The sequence below is a fragment of the Podarcis pityusensis genome (genome assembly GCF_964106645.2).
Source record: "Podarcis pityusensis genome assembly, chromosome: 9".
Lineage (NCBI taxonomy): Eukaryota > Metazoa > Chordata > Lepidosauria > Squamata > Lacertidae > Podarcis > Podarcis pityusensis.
This window is the reverse complement of record NC_138034.1, coordinates 23,577,652-23,595,482: the sequence shown is the minus strand read 5'-3', so window position 1 is coordinate 23,595,482 and position 17,831 is coordinate 23,577,652. Positions and strand designations below refer to the sequence as shown.

Here is a 17,831-nt window from a genome sequence, read left to right as displayed (position 1 = left end):
GTATGAGGAAGTCGAGAAAATAAGTAATTTAAAAATGGAAATGGAAAAGAGATATTGTTTTCAATTGTTATGTTTTTTTATTTTCTTTATTGTTGAATTTTGTGTTGCATTTTGTGTGTGTTGTTGTTATATGTATTGTGTATGTTTTTTTCCTCTTTTTTTGTTGTCTAAAACCTTAATAAAAATTATTTTAAAAAAACAAAAACAAAAACAAACTACATATAAATGCTCTTAATTTCCCTGCTTTCATTGGTGAGCAGAGGTGGCTGGCATCCATTGGAGCTTGTAGGGTGAAAGGCAGGGAGCCCAACAGTAGGTGGCGCCATAGCCGAAGACAGGCAGAGCCAACTACGGTAATTCTACTTTTGTCCCCATCTGCCTCTCTGTTGAGTTCTACAAGGGCAGCACTGAGACTGAGGAAGAGGAGACTGATAGGTTATGCTGCCCCCAAAATTGGTTGTAAGTAAGAAGGCTTTGTTGTTTATTCATTTAGTTGTGTCCGACTCTTTGTGACCCCATGGACCAGAGCACACCAGGCACTCCTCTCTTCCACTGCCTCCCACAGTTTGGTCAAACTCATGCTGGTAGCTTCGAGAACACTGTCCAACCATCTCGTCCTCTGTCGTCCCCTTCTCCTTGTGCCCTCCATCTTTCCCAACATCAGGGTCTTTTCCAGGGAGTCTTCTCTTCTCATGAGGTGGACAAAGTATTGGAGTCTCAGCTTCAGGATCTGTCCAGTGAGCACTCAGGGCTGATTTCCTTAAGAATGGATAGGTTTGATCTTCTTGCAGTCCATGGGACTCTCAAGAGTCTCCTCCAGCACCATAACTCAAAAGCATCAATTCTTTGGTGATCAGACTTTTTTATTGTCTAGCTATCACTTCCATACATCACTACTGGGAAAACCATAGCTTTAACTATACGGACCTTTGTTGGCAAGGTGATGTCTCTGCTTTTTAAGATGCTGTCTAAGTAAGAAGGTGGAGGTTGGCAAAGGGCAGACTGGGATTGGTGGGACAGGGCCCCATTTGCCCTAATGGAGCCGCCTCCACTGGAGGCAGCAACACTTCCTTGGTCCTCTGTTGCCCTGAGTTTGGAACCTGCTCCATAATGCTCCACAATGAGGGTCGGCCGACAACATCTGATGTCATTTCAGCGCCAGGTTATGACATTTCATTTGCCCAAGCCTTTCGTGTGCTGAATTTTTAAGGTGAAATTTTAATCTGGCCTATTGCTCTTTTTTCCAACTTCAGTTTCTGTGATATTTTATGTACTTGTTGTAAGTTTTATACTTTTACCATTAGCTGTTCTGGCAGATTTTTAAAAAGAGATTTTTTTTTTTAAAAAAAAGAGAGGCTGGGCTATTTACATTCTAAGTGTAATATTCACAACTTTCTTACCTGCCCTTAACCGTAAGGTACCAGGAAGGGTTATAACAATAAACAAATACACAATTCCACCAGTATGCCAGTTCCACCCCTTGCTTGTGTCACTGTGGCAGCAGCTTGAATAAAGGAAGATATCGTATAAAAGGACTCGTAGGACTTCAGTGAAATTGCTGGCGTTCATGGACAGAAAACGAGAAAGAGAGGAAACCAAACAACTCTCCCTCAGGATGCTAAGTATCCTTACCTCTGTCAAACCTGAGGTATGAGTAATGGGAGCCCTGCTCCCTTATGAGGACTGACTTTATTGTCCTGCATCCAAAGCCATAAGTTACACACTGAAAAAAGGAGTTTGTTTAAAAATAGCCCCTCATGCTTCCTATTTTAGGATTTAGTAAATCACAGCAGTGGCCTCCTATGGATGCTGTGACAGGCAAGAAACTGGCAGCATGTTGAAACTCCACCCTCACATCCCTCTCTTGATAGCAGTTAACCCCAAAATTGACTGACAGGATGACAGTCCTCCTATTAATCTTTTACCAGATGGTAGGAATCTCTGAAGCAACGGCTTTGGCCTTCATGCTCTCCTCCAGATGGAGAAAGTGGAGATAAGCTTCTCTTTGTTGTTGTTTATTAACGTACATTATGTTTTTGCTGAAAAGCACAGTTGCAAATAGAATACGCGAGGGACACATGCATATAAAATTTTTTGTGCCCTAGTTTTCTTTCAACTTCCTCCTTCTCACCCCCTGCACTCTCTCTGCCATCCATTCACAAGACAGCAGCACTTCCCAGGGTATAAACAAAGAGGATCAAGGTTTCTGTGTTTACACAGCAAAGCTAAAATGTGCTCATTTCAGTGATACTGTCCAGAGAGGATACTTAGAGACATTAACACATTAGTCAGGGTTCCACACACTCTTCCCCCCGCCCCCTCCACAGAAGAAACCACAATGTGGGGAATGAGTACTAGGCCTCACCTTGTTAGGATTGTTCCTCAGAGAGGGGAAGAGCTGGTGGCTACCATTGTAATCCCATCCAGCCTCCTGCAAGATATCAGGAGTCTGTTGCCTGGTTTGCCGAGACACAGTGAAGTGAACTCGCTTCTGACTAGCCTGCGTACAGATAGAAGAGAAATAAACCCAGCTTGTTAATCCGTTGCAAAAGCAAATTTCTCAGGACTGGGAGAATGAAAATGTCTTTAAATGATTTTATTAATATGACTCCTTATAGTCCATCATACCACTTCTACATATTTCTCACTGTAGACAGATCCATCAAACAATTCATAATATTAAGTAATCAGTGGCCTATTTAATTATTTAAAGTCTTTTTTGCATTGTGGGTTGTTGTTTTTTTACTAATTGGACAGAGGGTGGTTTTTATTTTGTTTTTGATTCCCTCCCCCCTTTCTTTTTCCTTTCTCCTCCTGTGATGAGGCTGCATTTTAATGTTTTAATGTTTTAATGTATTTTAATCTTGTTTTTAAGTTGTATTCATTCATCTTGTTTTTATTATTGCTTGTTAGCCGCCCTGAGCCCGGCCTTGGCTGGGGAGGGCAGGGTATAAATAAAATCGATTATTATTATTATTATTATTATTATTATTATTATTATTATTAACTTACATCTCCTTTTTTTGTCAGACTTTTGCTGCCAAAAAAGGTGGGACAAGATAGCAAAAATAAAAATTAATGGGGGGGGGGGGTGAAGAAGAAGAAAAGACTGGTGCTCCCCTGTTGGAAATATGGAAAAGCAAAATGCAACTCCTGGTCAATACAACACAAAAGGCAGTGGTTAAATGTAACATTCTGCCCCGCGTTTGGATCTAGCTATCTGCATCCATTCATTTGTATTATTAATACAAACCCACCCACAATTCTATCCTGGGCTTTTATGGCATGCCATCATACAGGAATATCGGCATCTGAACTTTAAATCCACATAGTCACAGTATTGTCTTGTAACTAAAAACAGATGTCTGAAAAAGATTTAGATTAAAGCCATAGGCATGATATGAAACTAAACCAGCTGGTGGTGTAATAACTAATTAATACACAGATCTATTCTGTATGAAATAATATGAAATGTGTTATAAAGTCAGATGGAGATAAATCTACGGTTTACCTCATGAACTGCTTATTTACAAGTAGTTGCAAATGTGATGAACTGCTTGTGTGTGGTGGTCGAAGTGCGGTTGGAGTGCCAGAAGTTCAAATAAAGCATTTCTCTGAAATCTCATGGTTCTTTCTATATCATGGGACTGAGTGAGAATTATTGGGGCTGAACTTGAAAAACTGAGAGGTGACATGACAGCTCTTCATATATTTGAAGATGGGTATCACATGGATGATGGAGCAAGCTTGTCCCACCAGAGGGTGGGACCCAAACCGATGGATTCAAATTATAGGAAAGGAGATTCTGATAAATATTAGGAAGAACTTTCTGACAATAAGTACAGTTTTCCCACATTTCTCCATCAGTTTGCTTCTCCCCCCCCCCCTTAAGTAAGAAAATGTAAGGGCTTCAACTGCATTATTAAACATTTCCGTGGATTCTTTCAAGTTCAGTGGGCGCACATGCACACACATGGGCTCTTTCTGCTTATAAAGCACTCTTGATATTTTCATACATCTAAGTATAATTTGAAATACTAGCCTCTAGAAGGGTATTCCCTTTGATGCACATGCACGCGCGCGCACACACACACACACGATACCTTGGTTCTCGAACTCAACCCATTCTGGAAGTCTGTTCAGCTTCCCAAAGGTTAAAAAACCAAGGCACGGCTTCTAATTGGCTGATTGGCCCCGGAAACAATGCCAACAGCCGAAACGGATGTTCAGCTTCCGAAAAACGTTCACAAACCAGAACACTTACTTCTGGGTTTGTGGCATTCGGGAGCCGATTTGTTCATCAACAAAGCCATTCAGGAACCAAGGTACCATGGAGACTGGGTCATTTTTACCACCATAAAGCCAAACTCCTCTGTTTGGCTTCAGAACATAACAAGAGTATCCTGATTCTCACAGTGGCTAACTAAATACCCATGAGAAGCCCTTAGGACATGAAGGCAACTGCCCTCTCCCCCAATATTATTTCCCACAACTGGCAATCAAAGACATACTAGCTCAGTTCTTGGAGGCATACTACACAGCTCTTATGATTAGTAGCCACTGATAGCCATGTCTTCCATGGCTTTCTCTAGCTCTTTTTAAAAGCCATCTAAGCTGGTGATCCATCTCCACATTTTGTGACTTGCTTCCACCAACGGGTGGACCTAGCTAAAACTTCAAACCTGCTATCATCATACATCTATGTACTTCAGTATGGGAAACAGGCCAGAATCTCAGATGACGCCACCCACCTACACAATAAAGAGCAGGCTGGAAGCACTTTTGTAAAAATAAAATTCCACGTTGCTAATTCAAGAATGATTTGTAATGCTTTAGGAATACGTCGCACTGAATGAGATTAGTAATGTATTCATTTTAATGAAATATTGTCACAATACTCCGCAGGAATTAGAGGTCCCTTTGATGACATTTAGTATATCATCTCCACTTTCCCGCCAATATTAGCAAATGGATTGCACTTAGGGAGCATAGTTAACTTGGCAAGAGTGGAAGTGGAACAGCTTTCTCTTGCTAAGTGTACAGCTCATGTCTTGAAGTATCATCGCTTATCAGATATGCTCAGAAATGGCGAGGAAGTTGTTGAGTCAAACCTGTATCAGCTGGGCTGCACTTTCTGGACTTCCGTATCGAAGATCGTGCCCGTTAATTGCCAAAACCCTGTCATTCTCCTGAAGCTGCCCGTCGCGGGCAGCAACGCCTCCTTCCAGCAAGTTGAAAACAAACACCCCAGTTTCATCAGCCTTGCGGACCAACTTGATACCCAGCTGCTCATCCGGGCTGCTTTTGTTCAGAACCACATGAAAACTGTCGTCCCTGTTGCAGGGAATGTCCAGAGAAAGTCCACTGTTTTGGCATCGGTACCTCTGCTCTCTGAGTACAGTGAGCCGGAGGACTTGGCAAGGTTGCCTCAGGACCGACAAGGCATAGCTGTGCGGCACATTTCTGATGTCTATGCCATTTACCTGGAAGACAGAACCACAAACCAGTAAGGTTAAAAAAAAAGAGGCCATCTAATTGGAACTGGCACTGCCAGACAGAAAGACCTACTTGTACAGATGTCTTCCTGTTATAGCGACATGTGGCATTTGCCTCCCTCAAAAGAAGCCAAGTTTTCATTATATAATATCCTTTCCCCACAAGGACAGCACACACTGTACTCTTTTCTTCCTCTCCTGCTGATTATCTCCAGACATAATGGCTATTTTTCAATTTTATTACTGCTCCTCCTCAGGCTCCAATATCCTCTCGCCTATCTCAATTTTGAGTCCAGCAGCTTCTCCTTTTCCAGTGCTGCCATTCCCCACTAACCCTGCTTTCTTCTCCCACTCTAGTATTTATCTGTTGCCGCAATGATACGTGGACTATAATTGAAACACGCCACCCTCGATTTCTGAACGATAAAAGAATATGGATACTGATCACGGTCCACATCTTCACTAAACAGTATAAATAGTGGGACTGAAGGAAGGCGTAGGCAGAAAACCCAAGTTTTAAATACTTAGGAAATCGCATATGTTTGAAATGGCTGTCAGCCATTTTATACCAATGTTTCATTGGGGTTCTCATTGTTTGTTTTCACAGGAGATTTAATCCTATCTCTGCTAATACTTCTAGCACTTAAATTTGCTATAAGGGAAATTAATCAAGCAACGGTTTAGAGATGCAGTTTTATGTAGTTGACCCGCTGACTCGAGTCCCTGTGGAAAATACATTCTTTCTCCAGCAACTTGACTTAGCCTTCTCTCAGAGAATGAGAACTGAATACGGAACAGCAAATTTCTGCTATAAAGTCGGAAGTAGGGCTGGATGCATCCTTCGGCAAAATAAGCCACAGAGAAGGGAACCTACCAAATTGGGAGCTTTCTCCATGGTGAAAAGCACCGCTGATCTTCTATTTAGCTCAGTACACTGTGAGGGCTCCTAAGAGTAGTTAAGCATTGCCCCATCTGGAGAAAAAGTATTTGCAGCAGCACCAGGGAGTTATTTCCTCAGCACCGCTTCAGTTAAGGTGACCACATGTAAAGGGGGGTGGCGTTTCTGTTAATACAGTGGTGGTCAGCCATTTTGGCAAGCATACCACAAGTCAAGTCTGAAATACGAGAGACTGATGAAGAGCTGGATTTAGGCCTACTGAGTCCACAACGATCCAACACAAAGCATACTAAATACAAATAACTTTGCATTAACTAGGTGAAGGATTGCTGTTGAAACTCATTGGTTTGACTTCAAAATGAATCCACACCAGTAAACAGAAAGATGCTGCTCTTCCTTATGTCTTCTTCCTGTCACCCCTTCCTCTTCTGTGCAGGCAAGGAATGTTGTTTGCCATGTCCTCAAGCTGAATTAGGAACCTTTACACATAGCTGTCAACTTACAGATTTGAAAATAAGGGACCAGCAGCCTCGGAAATAAGGGATCAGCAGCCAAAATAAGGGATTTTCCGGGCACAGGTATGTTCAACTTCTGAGCCCCTCTGAGCCAAAGGCAGAAAGCCCAGCCAGCGGCCAAATGAAGCCTCATCAATAAGGGACAGCAGCGGGACATGGCGCTGGGATAAGGGACTGTCCCGCCAAATAAGGGACACTTGACAGCTATGCCTTTACATAAAAGCAGTGTCTCTACGTACGCTATTAAAAGTCTCCTCACATTAGCATCCACCTCCATTAAGAGTGTACCTTTAGTATCATGTCCCCTGGCAGCAACCTTCCATCCCTGGCAATGATTCCATCTCGGTAGATGTGCTGTATGATGATGTGAACCAATGGCGTTTCGCTGCCTCCCACAATCCTAATGGCAAGGCTTTCGTTGGGATCACTGCGGCTGATCTTAATGCAGGTAATTTCACCATCTGGGATGAGGTGGTATAGCCTTGGGAAGACTGAAAACACACAGAGAAAAGGCCTTTATTCAGAATACAGATCTCTGGTTTTTGCTTTGTTTTGTTTTGTTTTAAACAAATCTAGCCATAGAACATGGAGCTTTGCACAGTTGACCCAACTAGGCATTAACAGATCTGCTGTATGTTAAAAGGGGTAAGAGATTACATCCATTCGGTTCATGGTGCAAGAAGGATTTTTCCCCCCTAAGCCAAAATAATGCATGCTAATCTTCATCTTTTTAAAATCAGTTGTTGTCTCGGTCATCTCTCCTTACATAAAGCAACTTCCTCTGTCAGCCTAATGATTCCATAGTATACAGCACAACGATGCCTTGCAGGGGACACAAATATACAAGAAAATTTCAGCAGTATGCTTTAGAGAACCCAGTTCTGTGATCACATTCTGGTAAAAGCTCTTCTCTGGCTGCGTGCATACAATACCCTTAAAGCACATTCAAAGCACATTCTCTGTCTCTCAAGAAATTATGGGCACTGTTACTTTACCCTTCACAGAGTTAAAAATTTCCAGCAATCCCTAACACAGCGAGGCACAGGTAATGAGAACAGGTAGAGAGTACAAGGAATACTGAAAGTTAGGAGAAACAGCTGGACAACAGATGTATATGAGTTTGAAGTATTAGCAGGACCAGTTCAAGGGGATTTTTGCCACTCTAGGAGAAGCATCCCTCATGCAAGCTGCCTGTATCCCCATTATCCCCTGAGATACTGCAGTGAATACTGAGATGCATTCTGAGTATTTGTGGAAACTAGTCACATCACAGGAAGTGCAATATCTCAGACTTGCAAACTGCATCTAGTATGGTGGGACACTTCTTGAATTAGGTCATTCCAAGTGCTTCAGGTCTTGCTGTATGATAAAACTGGCCTTGTGCATCTATCCGAAGCCAGTTCAAAGAAAATATCTCACTTTTAATGTTGCCATATTAAATCCTTTATTGTTCCAAGGCTAGAGAAGGCCTCAATGACAGAATCCAGTACTACCACCAAAATGCAATATAAAACCTTGAATTTCACAGAAAACCGTCTAGCAGCTAGCTCAAACAAAATCACTTACTGAAGATTCACCCGCACCCAATCCTTTCCCCTATCAACGTGCTGAAAATCAGGCAACGGTTCTTACGCCGTCAGTATTCTACCCAAGTTTCAATTGCAAAATTGAGTGACAAAACCTAGTTCTTTGAAGCACATTCGATCCTCATTTTCCCTCTGAAAGAATTCTGGTCTTTGTAGTTTATGCCTCGGAGATTTATAATTTTCAATAATCCTTCACAAACTAGAATGCCCAGAATTCTTTGAAGGAAAGAATGCACTTCGAATGTATAGGTTGTTTCACATTGCCAACAGCAGTGTCATGTGTATTAACAAGAGCAAGTACAGCTCCAGTTATTATGTCACAATAAACACTCAGATTTGGTATTTCCTTTATCTGCCACTGCTAGTTGTTTCATCTGGGGTTTTCCAGAGTGGACGCTCAACAGAGAGTCGCATGCAATCCCAGCTTCCCAGTCTTGGTGCTGACCTTTAAATCCCTAAACGGCCTCAGTCCTGTATACCTGAAGAAGTGTCTCCACCCCCATCATTCAGCCTGGACACTGAGGTCCAGCTCTGAGGGCCTTCTGGCAGTTCCCTCACTGTGAGGTGAATTTACAGGGAACCAGGCAGAGGGCCTTCTTGGTAGTGGTGCCTGTCCTGTGGAACACCCTCCCATCAGATGTCAAAGAAATAAACAACTATCCTACTTTTAAAAGACATCTGAAGGCAGCCCTGTTTAGGGAAGCTTTTAATGTTTAATGCTGTATTGTGTTTTTAATATTTGATTGGGAGCCACCCAGAGTGGCTGGGGAAACCCAGCCAGATGGGCAGGGTATAAATAAATAAATAAATTAGTATTATTATTATTCCCAGTGAGTGTACCTCTACTGTACATGTTTATCAACACAAGTCTGTCACACTCACACCTTAACTTTGTAAGTATTGTCATGTATGGGAGGCTGGTTCTAAGCTTGAGGTAGCTTGAGGAGATGCGGTCCCTCGTATGTCAGCAAAGCCTGCCCATGGCCTTATTTGGCAGTCAGAAGCAGCTCTCCAATCAGCACCGGGTGCCAAGCCAGTATTTTAATTTCCCAAAGTGCCCTGAAGCACTACTACACTGGGGAAATTAAAATGGAGGGAAATTAACAGGGTGTCTCACCCCACCCACTGCTGATCAGAGGTCTCAGGGAAGGCATTGGCAATGGGCCCTGCTGGAACACAGAGGCCTGGCAGTTGCCCAAGGATACCACCACATTCTGATGACCTACAAGCGCAAATCAGCTCTAACATTCAAAGGAAGGCATTTCCATAACCAGTTAAACTCAAAACTACCAGCAATAATTAACTCCAGTATAGTAATAGTGGCATTTGGATGCAAACATATGCTGATATTTGCTAACTAGATCAAGTGTCTCCATTTCTTACCTACTGACAGAAATGGGCTTCATTCTAAATGCCATTCCCAAGAGCCTTGCTTTCCTTTCTCTGGTGTTCTAATTCTTCTTGTTAGCTACTTTTCATCCCGTTTTGAAAAGACTTCCAGTAAAGGAAAATCCTAACCATCGCATACCTTGCTTTGTCCCCTCAAACTTCCATCTCTTACATAGCGATGAACTGCCAAACCTAGAGAGAAGTATACTTTCTGTCTTGCTTTTGCCGATTCTGCTTCGTGATTTTGCTGCGTGCGTTTGTGGGGCGGGGTGCACTGGATCTGTCAATAATAATAAAACATCATCTCCATGCAGAAATATCTGGTGTACTGCTTTCCTGAAGAATAAGATGTCAAGTCCTTACTTCAGGGAACACCTCTACAGAAAGAAAACTTGTGTGCTGCAATTAATTTATTGTTTAAAAGCATGGCTAAGACACCCTTCTTGGTTTCTGTTAACTATATTCCAAATTCAGGAGATTGTGAAACAGCGGGCAGGAAGGAACGGAACTACCAACCCAAAAGCCAGGTCTAAAAGTTATATCTAAAGTCGAACCTGCATTGACATAATTGTTACTGACACATTTGTCTCAACAAGATGTATTGATGTTGTATTTCCTACGATTTATTTTACGGAGGCAGCGAAAACACTTTGCACATATTCTTTACTAAAGTGGATTCTTTGAACAATTTTGCCTTTTTAATATCTACTACTTAAAAAAAACAATTACTAGTCACATGATACATTTATCTTTTCAAAAATAGTTTGGGTAGAATTACTTAGATGCGATTGCTTCCAAGTTAAAAATACCTCCTTTAATTTAAGATCCTACTTAGTCGGATAACTAATCACATTTCCCTTTTCTCTGCTCCTCTTTCTGCTTTGTACAGGCAAGCTAAATCAATGACTTATCTTAAACAGTCGCAATCCCACCAGATTTCTTCTGTTATCTAGCTATTTATGCTCTGCTTATCACCAAGTCATCTGTCAGCTCCACTGAGATTGCTAACTAACAGGGTTTTGCCATATTTGGGTTGCAAACTCTATCCCAGGATCAAAACTGCATCCACAAGCCTGTCTGGTCCAGATTTTGACCAGTCTCCAGCATAAACTATCTGGTCTGTTACGGTTTTCTGTTCTCATGTCTCATATGCCTTCTTTTGTTTGTATCAGTCATCTCCATATATCCCATACACATGGACCTGAATTTCCAGGCAAATAGTTGTTTGTTTTTAGAAGTTATCTTTGTGATGAAATATATGTGGTGTGTATGCTCTCTGAATTCAGTAAAGACTGTTAGGCTATGTGCTCATCTTCTTCTGGAACAAATTTCAAGCCAGTCCTTTGCAAATAAATGTTCAGCATTAATGTTGCTCAGTCGGTCCAAACGGCAATTTTGTTTTTGTCCAGACGGATGTTTTTCCTATTTAGAGCTTAAAGAGCAGGTTTTCCCCGTGAAAGGAGTGGAGCAAGGGCAAAACTTCTTTGACTCGTGGGAAGTGGCAAACCACCCAGACTCATGTTTTCTACGCAGAAGTGTGGATGAGGTCTTAGTTCAGCCATCTACAGGGACGTTATAAAATTGATACTAGACTTCTGAATCAGTATCTTGATTGTACTAGAAAATGTTCATTTGAATAGCACTGGTTAAAAATAAAGGAGTGAAGTCTAATTTCTGCCACAACAGGAAACATGTATAAAGACAAGAGTGGCAATAGTTTGACACCTGCCACATATTGTTTCAGGGGACCAGTGGACATCAGGAATGATGATCATGAATGATTTACAACAGAGTTTCCCAAACTTGAGTCTCCAGCTGGTTTTGGACTACAATTCCCATCATACCTGACCACTGGTCCTGCTAGCTAGGGAAGATGGGAGTTGTAGTCCAAAAGTCTGGGAAACCTTGATTTACATGAATGGGGATCTGGTCTGACCCAGCCCACCAACCCCTCATAAATAATACCACTTTTTACCGTAGCTGGTTTGACCGTGGCTTCGCTGACTTCTGAAGCAGCATACAGCTACTGCCATTGATAAGTGGTCAGGGTGCTCCACAAACAGGGGAAATGCTCTGTATGCTCTTATCTGATCTGACAAAGTGCTGGCAAAACATCTGAGCAGATTGGGGTGCTGTCTCTTGTTCTGGAAAACTCTGACCACCTCCCAATGGCGGGGGCTTGCTCAGCACCACCGCAGAAGGCACCAACGAAACTGCTTCGGTCACAGTAGTAGCAGTTTATGCAGTGCTGCCACAGAAACTGCTGCTGAAACTGACACGGTCACCCACTGCAGCCACCACCAAACTGCAGGTGTGACTGGGAAGAGTGTGTGTGTGTTACATTGTTGGCATGGGTGGGCATTGATGTGTTTGTGAGCATTCACAGGATAGGACCACAAGCTTGTTTTCTCCTGTTCTGGAGGGCAAGACTTGAAGCAATAGCTTCAAGTTACAAGAAAGGAGATTCTGACTAAACATCAGGAAGAACTTTCTGATGGTAAAAGCTGTTCGACAGTGGAACAGTGGTGGACCCTCCTTCCTTGGAGGATTTTAAGCAGAGGTTGGTTGGCAATCTGCCATGGATGCTTTAGCTGAGATTCCTGTATTACAGGGGGTTGCACTAGATGGCCCTTGGGGTCCCTTCAACTCTATGTTTCTATGACTAATTCCTGTCAGCAGAAACACCTCAGAAATTTATTTCCCATTAATTTCCCATCCCACCTTACGTTAGCAGAGAAACAGTCTCTGAATTGCAGTGTAATGGCAAAAAGGAAACGGAAAACAGGCAGAAGATCAAGAAGGCACAGGACAGGGCTCAGGGCCTCACAAACATATACAACGCAGGTTACTAAAATGAAGAGCCTGCTACTTCTGACATCTTACTGGTGTCTCAAGGCTGCTCTTGCATGGACAGCTGTTAATGTTGCTTAGGGAAGGTGGCTTAAGGAAGACAGCTTCTTGCTCCCTGTGGGGTTCTACCTTCCCTATCTCTCTGTGTAGGCCTTGATAAAAGAGACAAACCTAGATCTTTTAAAATCACACTTTGACTAAATGTTGATTGTCAGGGGACATATGTCTAGACATAAACTGAAGCTAAGCTGACAGCTACCGAAAGGAAAGTTAAAATAATACTGGCAGTTAAACCATCTGAACTGCAGCTGACCTCAGCGAGAGCATGAAATAGGAAATATAATTTTAGAAACAACCAGCTCTTGAACCTTGACAGGATTAAATGAACACGAATTTTGATGGATCAGGAGGATTCTAGAAGCTAGATGGTGACAGCTGACAGCCAACAGGCAATAGGGCCTTGCTTAAATGTTGTTTCCTTCAAACTCACAATCCTCCCAGAATTCTCCTTGCAAAACCACAGTCTCCACAGTCCCACATCGAAGATGAAATGAGGCCCAAGTCTGATTAGTCATTTATTCTTCCTACCAGATGTGCTAAGTGTATAAATCATTTGAGCTCTGCTGTATATGAAACATACCATTCCTCTGTATATATACTGTATATCCCTCAATACCTTCCTATGTTGTTGGCATTAAAGGTACAGTAATAGCTTTAGGATCAGGGAGTAAGAGGAGGATATAGATGAACTGAATTGACTATACGTGTACAGGGGCATATGCATGCAGGGGCGGCCCATCTCATTTTGCTGCCTGAGGTGAAATGGTAAGGTGCCCTCACCCCAGTCAAAGTCACGCTTACTGGGATTGTGTGGTAGCAGTTTCCAGGTTCTGCTAGTGGCACCCCCGCCATGGAAGCTGCAGTGGTGGCTTCCAAGTTCTAGTATGATCTCTCTGGAACTCTGAAGCTATCACTGCAACCTTTTCTCCAATGATGTGGGGGCACTGCGTCATTGGGATGTTGCCGCCCGAGGCAACTGCTTCAGTCTGCCTCATAGGCGTGCTGGCCCTTGTATGTAGTACACTATCCATGGAAGAAAACCGATTCTCACCTCTAATGGTGAATAATTTTTTTTTAGTTCATTTTACCCAAGGAGAAAGAAACAAACACTAAGCAGAAATCTAAGTTCACCCACACCAAAGACACCATCAATAACAAACTGTCTTGTGAAAGCTGTAAGAAAAGGTACGTTACAGCAACCCAGCCAGATGGGTTCAGTATTTTTTTTTTTTTTTTTAATATAAGTTTCTATGGAGCTTGTTGCACAGAATAACATCTTTAACTTCTGGCTCAAGAATTTAGCATTCACAAGATTCCTATACAATTTCCCACAAAGTATTTTCTGTTTTCACATGGTAAAATTAAACAATCAACTATTTAAAAAGACAACATTTTAAGAATAAAAATCATTACCTTCCTCCAGGGCAACCAAATGGTCAACACTCTCCCTCTCTCTCTCGGCGTGGTTAGCAACAGCACTCCCACTTTTTGTCCTCCGAAGAACACTAAAAGCTCTGTTTATTTTTTTAAAAGACCTGCTCCTTATAGAAGAACGTTCAAAATGTCGAGCTGCAGCAAAGGGAGAGAGAGGTTTATTTTTAAAAGGAATAAAATTATGTAGGTTTGGGATAAAGACCTAAATACTTGTTCTGAGAACTATTAAAGGAATGTTCTGAGAACTATTAAAGGAATACACACACAGAGAGACACTTTTGCCCTTGCTCACAGTTACATATATCCTCCCACCCTCTTATTTCGTACCTGTCGTCCCCCAAAATGGACTTGCAGGGCTTAATATTGATTAGCAATTCCACAATAGTCCCCAAAAGCAATAATTTTGCACTGGCACTGCAGAATTTCACTCTGACCAGTATAGTTCATATAACTGAAGCATTTGTAATAATATTAATGCCATGCCAAAGTCACATTATTGCAAAAAGAAAAGAAAAGCGGGGGAAGGGGGGCGGGGATTGAGAGTCTTCATTGCAAGAAGCTGTTACTCCTTCCCTGAATTTGCTGGAATAGTCTATTATCCTCTTTATTTTCCAAAAGCAGTACTAAGTCGTAACAATGGGTCTTCAAAGGCTAAATTGTTATTCTTCAAACAATACCCACTATTATAAATGTGGCCTAATGAATCCGTAACACATTCCTCCTTTTCTTTAGGGTTGATAATAAATAAACAAATTCCAAGTTTAAAGATAAAAATTAGCAATATATATAAGCCAGTACTACTGCGAGGAAAAAGCTGAACTGATTTTTCAATTTTTTTTGTAGGTTGCTGAAGGGGTAGACTATTTTCCTGAATCGGTGCATTTTCTGGTTGAAAAACGTTTGGCACTTTTTTTGACAGCAATTCTCTATGTTTCCAATTTTGTTCACAGATTTCATATGGTATCACCAATAACTCATAAAAAGGAGAGATTCTGTGGGCCCATGATCAGATAAGCATGCGGAAAACTGGATATTGTTATGTAGTGATATGTGATGCTCAGATAACACGGAGCTAGAATCAATAACAAAACCTGGAACTGCATTGCCAGATGTCACGCAGAAGTATATGTGGAGGTGAAAGACATACAAAGTGACTCACATCTTTACGGTATTTGACAGTTCAGGTAAGGCACATGACTTGAGATGTTCCTGCACTTCTTGTGCAGCTTGTGCATCTCATTATTCTCATTCTACCACCCCAACGCAGTATTACAAAGCCTTTGGCTGCTTTTGTGACATCTCTATATATGCAAAATGAATGGAGAAATGTAAGGTTGGGTATGTTTGTGCTGCTAAACTCCCCCACGCCATAGTGAAATCTCAAGTATTTCGTCATCAATGAGATCATATCAGAATTTGATTTCGAATGTTTCATAACACCTTCCTGCTTTTGCTGTCTAGAACATTGGTAGCACTCTTCCCACCGAAAATTTGTGTTACTTTGTACATTGTGTGACCATTAGCTGATTTATAGAGCTACCTTAACCCCTGATCTGTTCTGCTGGAGGGTGTTAGGATGCACTTGCACACACCAGCCTGGGGGTTGCGTCAATCACTATAGAGGTTCCCATGACTTTCATGGTAAGTGTGGTACATGGCATGCTGCCACCAGCAATAGCCAGCACAGAACACCAAGATGGGATATTCATGGAGGCAGGGCACAGATGAAACAGAGCTTGCATCAATTCACTGGATCCTAAGGCACTCTGTCCCCCCAATTTGGTGCCAGCACAGACCCAACGCCCCCCAAACCCAACCCTGGGATCTGAATTGCTCTGCTAGGATCTCAAGACCCCCCACAGTTTAATATCAGGTTTTTCTGCTCCCCAAAAAGTATGAAATGTCTTCTGACAAGTATATATGACAGAAGAGGGGTCATTCAGGGAGAAGTGGGCAAAATCTGAGGAGCTTCTCTCCGGTTCTTACTTCTAGTTTGGTTGCTTCTGTGGAGATCTGCAGAGGTGGCTCCTGACTGGCTGTCTTCTGAGGTGGTGCTAAAGGCTGGATTGATTAGGCCTGGCTCATCTGTCATTAAGGCGATGGTGGCAGAAGCAGAGAGCTCAGGGCCAAGGGCAGCTACAGTTAAAGGGGCATTAGAATCGGGAGACCCATCCTGCGAACGCCGTTTTCGTTCCTTGGTAAGGCCGTAATGAGATGCTCCTTTACACCTAAACAAAGAAGGGAAAGAGAAACATCATGTTGTGAAAACTGTTCAGATCTACTTGAGGCAAATGGAGACAGACAATAGTGTTTGGGGGTTCTTTTTTTTTTTTTTTTTATGAGGTGAAATTCACAAAAACTGTTTGACCAGAAACAACATAGGACAGAAAAAAGAAAAGATGACTCTATCTTACCATGTTCAGTTTTCTGAGCAGACTGTTAGCTTTCATCATATTAAGTTAACAGTAACAAGGCCCAGCAGTTAACATGAATTCATTTTATTAAACAATAAATTAGACTGGACAGTGAGCAACACTATGAAAAGATTTTTGGCATGTCATGTTTTCCCAGAACTAAATAGGAGAGGGAAGGGGAAGGGGACATCTAATCATAATGGATTAAGTTATTAATTCACGTGAAAAGTCTACTTTTTGATGAAGAGCCCCATTCTAGCAACACAGGCCTGTTTGTGGCTGCAGTTCCACTGCATAGGAAACAGAGAGGCAGGTGACTGATCACAACAAAGAACGGAGCCTATAATCAGCTCTTTGTCTTTGGCTAATGAAAGAGGGCAGTGTGAGGCACGAAAGCTTGTCTATGTCAGCTTACGTTTGGGGAAAGAAAAAGCCACACACATAGGAGGTTGCTGGGCTCGACACCATGACAAACAGTGTCTGTCATAGCAGCCGTCACTTTGCAAGCGCCGTTGCATCTGCCTTCCAGATTCAGTGTTCCCACCGCCTTTGCAAAAGGCTTTCCCATAAGCTCACTGAAACAGGCCTTCCTTGTTGATCCACCTGCCTCTTAGTGAGAGTTGGGATGCTTCGGACGGTCATAGGTTTAGGCCTGGTAACAAAAGTCTCTCCCACATAGGCTCCCCACCTGCCCTCTGGTCATATGTTCATTTTCAAGCTCCCTAGCTCAGTCGACAGAGCATGAGACTCTTAATCCCAGGGTTGTAGGTTTCAGCCCTGAGTTGGGTGAAAGATACTTGCATTGCAGGGGCTTGGACTAGATGGCCCCCCAACTCTATGATTCTATGGCAAGAAAAGCAACTCTATGATTCCAAAAAAAGCAAGAAGGCAGACAATGCAGGGGCACCATTTAAGGAGGGACAAAGGGACAGTCCCTCTTCCCCCAGTCACATGCATTATTCCCAAGCACACCTATGTTAGGATATAGTTCCGTTCCACCTTAAAAGGGTCAGGCATGACTGTTGTGTATCACATGCCTGTTTACATCCAGCACAGTCTGCTGGGAACTTCCATTGTATGTTGCTTTTGCTTACTGCTGTTTTGCCGGAGACGAAGGGATGCAGACATGTTTTCCTTTGTTCCTGAACTATGCTGAATAAAGTGCTGTACAAATATGCTTGCGCATCTCT

At 42.3% G+C, this 17,831-nt stretch overlaps 1 protein-coding gene across 7 annotated transcripts in view; it reads right to left on the bottom strand.

The window, feature by feature from the left end:
• The window catches only part of LNX1 (ligand of numb-protein X 1), a 115,866-nt gene that overhangs the window by 23,257 nt on the left and 74,778 nt on the right, over positions 1-17,831 (bottom strand). For 5 of the 7 annotated variants that reach the window (XM_081020501.1, XM_081020502.1, XM_081020503.1 and 2 more), the window contains 6 exons: positions 16,214-16,455; positions 14,207-14,362; positions 10,023-10,163; positions 7,197-7,399; positions 5,112-5,483; positions 2,366-2,500 (listed from right to left, as the gene is read on the bottom strand). In XM_081020501.1, coding sequence (XP_080876627.1) covers positions 2,366-2,500; positions 5,112-5,483; positions 7,197-7,399; positions 10,023-10,163; positions 14,207-14,362; positions 16,214-16,455 — 1,249 coding nt within the window. The remainder of the gene's footprint in view (positions 1-2,365; positions 2,501-5,111; positions 5,484-7,196; positions 7,400-10,022; positions 10,164-14,206; positions 14,363-16,213; positions 16,456-17,831) is intronic. The other 2 variants (XM_081020504.1, XM_081020506.1) reach the window with 1 other exon arrangement.